This window comes from Zootoca vivipara, chromosome 16, assembly GCF_963506605.1.
Source record: "Zootoca vivipara chromosome 16, rZooViv1.1, whole genome shotgun sequence".
In the NCBI taxonomy this organism is placed as follows: Eukaryota; Metazoa; Chordata; class Lepidosauria; order Squamata; family Lacertidae; genus Zootoca; species Zootoca vivipara.
Window position 1 is genome coordinate 4295251 of NC_083291.1, and position 8655 is coordinate 4303905.

The 8655-nt window shown below is 48.4% G+C and overlaps 1 protein-coding gene across 1 annotated transcript; it reads left to right on the forward strand.

Annotated features, from left to right (window-relative positions):
* Positions 1 to 3966: 3966 nt before the first annotated feature.
* DMRTA1 (DMRT like family A1) lies at positions 3967 to 7292 on the forward strand. Its single transcript, XM_035097138.2, has 2 exons — positions 3967 to 4561; positions 6439 to 7292. The coding sequence occupies exons 1-2, from the start codon at positions 3967 to 3969 to the stop codon at positions 7281 to 7283; spliced, it is 1440 nt and encodes a 479-aa protein (XP_034953029.2). The 3' UTR covers positions 7284 to 7292.
* Positions 7293 to 8655: the final 1363 nt, after the last annotated feature.

The window sequence follows — 8655 nt, forward strand, 5'->3', positions numbered from 1 at the left end:
AGAAGTTGGCTGGCTTCAGATTTGCACGGCCTGCTAATTTTTCTTCTTCTTCACTAAGATCTCTGTCCTCAATTAACACAACTTTGAATTCACACAACAGCGAACTCACACATCCAGGATCTTTTCGCAGTAACCAACCTGCATTTTCAAAGGGAAGCTGTCTAGCTTGTTGCAGCAAAGGCAACATTTGCGGTGGCACTTTGCAGAGAATGTCCCACTGAAGCAAGACTTGCTTCTGAGTAGATATGCATAGAGTTGTTTTCTTAAAGATTAACATTTATTATTATAGCAACAGGTTTTTTTTAATGGACTAAAGTCAACTTCACAGACTAGTCCACAAAAGCTTGTTGTTGTTGTTTAGTTGTTTAGTCGTGTCCGACTCTTCATGACCCCATGGACCAGAGCACGCCAGGCACTCCTGTCTTCCACTGCCTCCCGCAGTTTGGTCAGAATACAAAAGCTTATGTCATAATAAATTGTTAGCGATAACCTATTAATTTAGTGTGGTGCAGTGCTTAGAGCATCAGACTAGGACCTGGAAGACTTTGCCAAGATGCACACTGGGTGACCTTGAATCTGTCACTGTCTCTCAATCTAACCGAACCCAAAGGGTGCTCATCAATGGCTCCTCTTCATCCTGGAGAGTAGTGACTAGTGGGGTGCCCAGTCTTATTCAACATCTTTATCAATGACTTGGATGATGGGCTTGAGGGCACCCTGAGCAAGTTTGCAGACGACACCAAATTGGGAGGGGTGGCTAATGCCCCAGAGGACAGAATCACACTTCAAAATGACCTTAACTGATTAGAGAACTGGGCCAAAGCAAACAAGATGAATTTTAACAAAGAGAAATGTAAAGTACTACACTTGGGCAAAAAAAAATGAAAGGCACAAATACAGGATGGGAGACACCTGGCTTGAGAGCAGTACATGTGAAAAGGATTTAGGAGTTCTGGTAGACCACAAACTTGACATGAGTCAACAGTGTGATGCAGCAGCTAAAAAAGCCAATGCAATTCTGGGCTGCATCAATAGGAGTATAGCGTCTAGATCAAGGGAAGTAATAGTACCACTGTATTCTGCTCTGGTCAGACCTCACCTGGAGTACTGTGTCCAGTTCTGGGCACCACAGTTCAAGAAGGAAACTGACAAGCTCGAATGTGTCCAGAAGAGGGCAACCAAAATGGTCAAAGGCCTGGAAATGATGCCTTATGAGGAACGGCTTAGGAAGCTGGGTATGTTTAGCCTGGAGAAGAGACTGTTAAGGGGTGATATGATAGCCATGTTCAAATATATAAAAGGATATCATATAGAGGAGGGTGAAAGGTTGTTTTCTGCTGCTCCAGAGAAGCGGAAACGGAGCAATGGATTCAAACTACAAGAAAGAAGATTCCACCTAAACATTAGGAAGAACTTCCTGACAGTAAGAGCTGTTCAACAGTGGAATTTGCTGCCAAGAAGTGTGGTGGAGTCTCCTTCTTTGGAGGTCTTTAAGCAGAGGCTTGACAGGCATATGTCAAGAATGCTTTGATGGTGTTTCCTGCTTGGCAGGGGGTTGGACTGGATGGCCCTTGTGGTCTCTTCCAACTCTATGATTCTATGATTCTCTATGATTCTAACCTACCTTGCAAGGGTGTTGTAGGGATTAAATGAGGGTTGGCAGAACCATGCATGCCACCTCCTTGGAGAAAAAGCTTGGATATGAATAATTAAAAAAAATAGTGTTAAACTGGTTGTTTTGGATCATTATTTAGTGCAGCCAAGTATGCAATTTTGCTCTTCACTTACAGATGACAGATCAAGGTCCAAACAGCCCACAAACCCAGCAACCCAAAAGAACTCGATTGCTAATTTCTAGTGAGTTTCAGTATGTCCACGATCATCTGCTCACCCCCAATATATATAAATAACAGGTCTGGGGAGGGAATCCACCAAAGCAGAGTATTAATCAAACAGGTGGGGAAAGATAAATACATTTTGGAGATAGCTCTTCTGCTGCTTCCAATCCCAATATTTCATTAAATGTTGATGATAAGAGGTGTAAACGACTATCAGATTTTGAAAAGCTGGTATCACTGGATTCAGTTCACTCATTACGTTGAATTAAATAGAAGAGTTTTGAATAAACGTGCAATTAATTGCTACTGCTTTGGATTTTATTGCTGTTGCCTTCCATACTGGATCCTGCAAAGAGCTATTCTGAATAATGCTTTTTTAATAGCGAGAGGTAGAGGACCACTTTATGGAACTGACGGGGTACTGGCCCAATAAAGTTTGAGAACCACTGGTCTATAGGTTCAAGAAACATTAGTAGTGATTTTGAGAAAGAGTTTTGCTTACTTTTCAACACACCAGCCCTAACCATTTGGCTCTACTGCCCTGGGGCTGAGGAGAGTAATAACGGGAGCTGGGGCACGTCCAATGAAGCGCTGTGTGTGCACCTGCAAATCACAGGTACTCATTTGGCGCTGGGCAAGGGTTAAGCCCAAGATAAGCAGAGAACCTCAGAAAGTCTTCAACAGAGCTTTCCAAACTTTTCATGGTGGTGACACACTTTTTAGACATGCATAATTTCGTGACACAGTAATTCAGTTTTAATAGGAAACTGGAGGTTAAGCTAACCCCTTTCCAGCCCCCGGAGGAGTGCAGGGAGCAGCGGCGTAGTTAGTTGCTTGGGCACCCAAGGCGGGCATGGCAAGCGGGAGCAAAGGTTAAAAAAAAAAAAAAGGTAAAGGACCCCTGGACGGTTAAGTCCAGTCAAAGGCAACTATGGGGTTGTGGTGCTCATCTCACTTCAGGGCGAGGGAGCAGGTGTCTGTCCACAGACAGCTTTCCGGGTCATGTGGCCAGCAGGACTAAACCGCTTCTGGCAAAACGGGACACCGTGATGGAAACTAGAGCGCACAGGAACGCTGTTTACCTTCCCGCCGGAGCGGTACCTATTTATCTACTTGCACTGGTGTGCTTTTGAACTGCTAGGTTGGCAGGACTGGGACAAAGCAACAGGAGCTCACCCCGTCACGGTGATTCGAACCACCAACCCAAGAGGTTCATTGGTTTAGACCACTGCGCCACCTGCGTCCCAGCAAGGCGGGGCAGGGCAAGCTGTAGGATGGCATCCTGAGAGGGAGGCGGTGGGCAGATGCAAGCAGCACACTGTCCTTTTGGGACAGTGCCTGAGCCACTGCATCACTCCCAGGAGAGTTGTGTGGCTCCCGCACACTGCAGATCCCAGGCTAAGTGCCGCCTCCTGCAGTGTGGCGCCGTGTCCCCCTGTCCCCCTAGCTATGCCTCTGGCGAGGAGTGTTTGTGCAACATACCTACACACTGCAGCTAACATACAAAGTTGTGGGTGGGCCGGCACACAATTTGGAAAGCTCTGGTCTACAAGCTGGAGAAACTTTCCTAGCATGGGCAGGGAGGGGCAATTGCCCCCCAAAAGCAATTAAAATACATAGCAAACTGAGGTTCTGCCCCCACCCCAACAAAAGGCCTTCCCATCCCCAACAAAAATCCTGATTCCTAGTCATTTCTGCGAAAGGCTTCCCTTGCCTTCCAACTCGCCCGCCCGTCGAGGGTCTCTCTCTCTCTCTCTCTCTCTCTCTCTCTCTCTCTCTCTCTCTCTCTCTCTCTCTCTCTCTCTCTCTCTCTCTCTCTCTCTCTCTCTCTCTCTCTCTCTCTCTCTCTCTCTCTCTCTCTCTCTCTCTCTCTCTCTCTCTCTCTCTCTCTCTCTCTCTCTCTCTCTCTCTCTCTCTCTCTCTCTCTCTCTCTCTCTCTCTCTCTCTCTCTCTCTCTCTTTTCGCGAGGGCGCTTCACCGCGCGCCACTGGGCGTGGCAAATGGAAAGCCACGCCCACGCGATGTAGAGCCCTCGCGACGGGCGCCCGAGGGGTTTCGACTCCGGCCGCCGGGTCCCTCCAGTCTCCGACGTGCGCCTGGCGCGCAAGGACGCGCGTCTCGCTGCTCCATGGCGACGGGCAACTCCCCCCTGCTGCCTCGGCCGGCGCTGGCTGCCTCGTCGCCCAGGGCGCCCCCTTCTTCTCCGGCGCTGCCCGTGCCGTCGGGGGTGCCCATGCCGCCTTCTTTCTTCCGCCCGCCGAGCCTCTTTGTGCGCGCGGCGGCGGCTGCCGTGGCGGCGGCGGCTGCTGCTGCTGCCAGCGCCGGCCCGTCGCCATCGGGGGACAGCGGCGGCGGCTGCCGCTCCTTCTCGCGGGCGTCGGGGCTGGAGCGCGGCGCCTCTGCCGCCTACCCTCGCACGCCCAAGTGCGCGCGCTGCCGCAACCACGGCGTGGTGTCGGCGCTCAAGGGCCACAAGCGCTTCTGCCGCTGGCGGGACTGTGCGTGCGCCAAGTGCGCGCTCATCGCCGAGCGGCAGCGGGTCATGGCCGCGCAGGTGGCGCTGCGCAGGCAGCAGGCGCACGAGGAGAGCGAGGCCCGCGCCGGGAGCCAGACACCGCCGGCCGCCGCCCCTCGACGGAGCGCAGACGGCCCGGGGACCGCCAGCGCAGGAGGGGAGCCCGTGCGCCACGGCCATTGCCCGGAGGTCCCGCGCGGAGGAAGAGGTGCGACTGCGGGGGTGATGGACGGCGGCGGGGTCGGGTGGGGACAGGGATTGATGCTGGGGTGGGGGTGGGAAGGTAGTCAGGATTTATATTGGGGGGGGAGGCAGGGCACCCAACTGTCATCATCCTCTGACTCTGTCTAGCAGATTCAGAAGGAAGTGCCTCAATAATAATGCATCGACCCTGTATAACAGGTTCCCATGAGGCTCCCAAATACATAGCATCATATATCGAGGGTGGATTCCTAAACCTGTTGAAGCTTGGGCCATTAGCCTATCATTAGCAAAGCCATAATACCTAGCGTAGTACTGTATGCACCATTACTGAAAACAATGCGTAGTATATTAATTATGACATAGTGCCAAGTTGTAATTCTCTATCAGTGATGTAAATACTGACTTTCGGCTGAACATTGTTTAGGCCAAGTAAGTTGAATCAATTTGTTGTTGTTTAGTTGTTTAGTCATGTCTGACTCTTCGTGACCCCATGGACCACAGCACACCAGGCACTCCTGTCTTCCACTGCCTCCCGCAGTTTGGTCAAACTCATGTTCGTAGCTTCGAGAACACTGTCCAACCATCTCGTCCTCTGTCGTCCCCTTCTCCTTGTGCCCTCCATCTTTCCCAGCATCAGGGTCTTTTCCAGGGAGTCTTCCCTTCTCATGAGGTGGCCAAAGTATTGGAGCCTCAGCTTCACGATCTGTCCTTCCAGTGAGCACTCAGGGCTGATTTCCTTCAGAATGGAGAGGTTTGATCTTCTTGCAGTCCATGGGACTCTCAAGAGTCTCCTCCAGCACCATAATTCAAAAGCATCAATTCTTCGGCGACCAGCCTTCTTTCTGGTCCAGCTCTCACTTCCATACACCACTACTGGGAAAACCATAGCTTTAACTATATGGACCTTTGTAGGCAAGGTGTTGGATCTATAGGGTTACCATATTTCAAGAAGTAAAAATTGTTGAGCTTCTTTTTTTTTTTTAACAAACCCACTATAGACTGTTCCTCATACAGGAAATTGTAGTGGCTAAAGGTGCAAACCACCAGGAATTTCCCTAGTTGGAACTACATAAAAATAAAGTGGGAATGCTATTGTCTTCTTTTGCAGGCAATGGGGGCTAGTATTAATAATTTTTATTACTTGCAAGGCGGATTCTCATCCTTGGTTTAGTTTTTTAAAACTGGCAAAACCATGAGTCGCTTCACATATAATGTTCTTCCTGTGTAGATCTCAGTGGATATTGCATGTTTTCACGTTAAGAACACAGGTTGCATGACTGCACTTGTATGTGTGGGAAGCCCTGCTTAGGTGTCTTGCCATATGTTTAGAATAAAGGGATATACTTAGTGCTGGGCCAATAAATGGTAGTTGTGTAGAAAATCCAGGTTTAAGCCTGGCTGTGCTCCTAGTGTTCCTAGCTTAATTTCTAAGTATGTTAACTCATGAATAGAATAGAATCTTACTGGCATATATAATGCCAGTAAGAAAGAGAGAGAGATGTGTGGTCACTTTAATTCCTCTATATCAGGGGTGCCCAAACTTTTTTCAAAGAGGGCCAGATTTGAAGAAGTAAACATGCGTGAGGGCTGACTGGAGTTGTTGAGCTTTTTTTAGGATTGAAGTTGTTGAGCCTTTTTAAAAATAATTTTACCCCAGGAGATAAACTGCCACAGGGGCAGATTAAATCGACCAGCGGTGGGCTGGATTAGGCCCCCGAAACGGACTTTGGACATGCCTGCTCTATATGATGCACAGCTGTAAATACAGAATTTGGGGGTGGGTGGGTGGGTGAGAGAGAGAGAGAGAGAGAGAGAGAGAAATATTGGATGTGCCTTATAAGCTCACGAATATTTGATTCCATGTCTAATTTTCTTTTGCAGAAGAGAAGATTCAGCAGTACGGCTTTCACTATAGTGAACCAAGAAGCTCTGCAGCCTACTTGCATATATCTTCCTTGAAGTCTTTCCCTGAAGCTACTGGAGAGCATAAAGAGAACTCCTCTGGTCCACAGATTTCAGGTAAAGAGATGACCATTTGTCCTTCAGGTGCCGATGGCTCTTCAAAAGGCACCGATAGTTCAGCATCTTTGTCTTCGTCAGACATGGAATCGGGGAATGAAAGTGAGCGTCTCAAGGACTTTGTGGCTTCCACTTCCAGCATCCCTTCTCCTCCTCCAACTTCTAGGACTTCAAGACGCAGAGACCCGCTTGATATCCTTACCAAGGTCTTTCCGGATCACAAGCAAAGCAGATTAGAGAGAGTCCTGCATTTCTGCAGAGGAGACATAGTCCAAGCTATAGAGCAGATACTGAACGTGAATGAACAGAAGCAAGAACGTTCAGCCTCACCATTGCCAGGACGCAGTGCCCTCCAGCGAGCCTCTGATTTTAGCCTCCTAGGAATAGATGTCAGGGCACTTGGCAATAAATCAGCCTTTTCTCCTCTACAAAGCAGTCCAGCTTCCTTTGGAAATGAGGCCAATCTTTATGGTCTAAGCCCTAGACTGGGGATTGGACCTTTGAGAGTGGCATATTCCCCTCCTGGAAGAGCCTTACCTGGAATGATGCCATCCTACCTTAGGACTGGACTGTTTCCTGCCTTGCCTTTCCACCCAGCCATGGACTATTCCTTTTCAGGAATGATCAAAGATGCTTCTTATTTCCCCAATAAAGATACAGTTGTCAGTAGCAAGAGCTACACTAGACTGAATGAAGAACACAAATAGTATATTCATCAAATCTTGATATATATATATTTGTAGTACTTATTTAAGTGGGTTGTCACTCGTTTTGTGGCCCTGTGGCTTGTATCCACTGCAGCTCTTAAGTGGCTGCCACATCAGCACAAGGTTTTCAAGGGATGCAGGTGGTGCTGTGGTCTAAACCACTGAGCCTCTTGGGCTTGCCGATCAGAAGGTCAGCGGTTTGAATCCCCGCAACAGAGTGAGCTCCCGTTGCTCTGGCTCAGCTCCTGCCTACCTAGCAGTTCAAAGGCACGTCAGTGCAAGTACGTTTCCGAGCACAATTCAAAGTGTTGGTGCTGACCTTGAAAGCCCTAAACGGCCTCGGTCCAGTATACCTGAAGGAGCGTCTCCACCTCCATCGCTCTGCCTGGACACTGAGGTCCATTGCCGAGGGCCTTCTGATGGTTCCCTCGCTGCGAGAAGCCAAGTTACAGGGAACCAGGCAGAGGGCCTTCTCGGTAGTGGCACCCACCCTGTGAAACGCCCTCCCACCAGATGTCAAAAAGAAAAACAACTACCAGACTTTTAGAGGACATCTGAAGGCAGCCCTGTTTAGGGAAGCTTTTAATCTTTAAGAAATTAGTGTATTTTAATATTTCTGTTGGAAGCCGCCCAGAGTGGCTGGGGAAACCCAGCCAGATGGGAGGGGTATAAATAATAAATAATAATAATAATAATAATAATAATAATAATAATAATAATAATTATAAATAGGTACTGCTGTGGCGGGAAGGTTTCCATCACAGTGTTCCCTTGTGCCAGAGACGGTTTAGTCATGCTGGCCACATGTCACGAAAAGCTGTCTGTGGACAAACGCCGGCTCCCTTGGCCTGAAAGCAAGATGAGCGCTGCACCCCATAGTTGCCTTTAACTGGACTTAACCGTCCAGGGGTCCTTGCCCTTTTTACAAGGTTTTAGCTTGTGCAATGGGACTCCTCTGCCCCTTCTCCTCCTTCCCAGCACACCGTTTAAATCTATTCTGGGTTTCCCCGCAACCCTCCGGAGCAGATTTGGGGATGGCACAGGGGGAGCAGAAAGGAAGAAAGTCCCGTTGCACAAATGGAAATCCTTGTGCTATTTGGTGGTTATTTAGTGCTGCTGTGGATACAAGACCAAGTTCCAAGAAGTACCTTCTGGCAATAAAGAGCGAATAAGCAAAAAAGAACAAAGAATCTTGTGGCAACTTAAACTAGCAAAGTCCCTTTAGTCTTTTTGCTGCAACAGACTAACACTGTTACCCCTCTAGCTAATAAGTACTGTAGTTTCTAATGCTTATTATTATTATTATTATTATTATTATTAAAAAGGTTTTAATGGGATTCGTTATTTTGACATAAAGCAGTTTGAAAGCTGA

Coding starts and splice junctions, on each gene's coding strand:
- DMRTA1 (XM_035097138.2), top strand. CDS start 3,967: ATGGCGACGGGCAACTCCCCCCTGCTGCCTCGGCCGGCGCTGGCTGCC. Junction 4,562..6,438: donor GGTCCCGCGCGGAGGAAGAG/GTGCGACTGCGG, acceptor TTTCTTTTGCAG/AAGAGAAGATTCAGCAGTAC.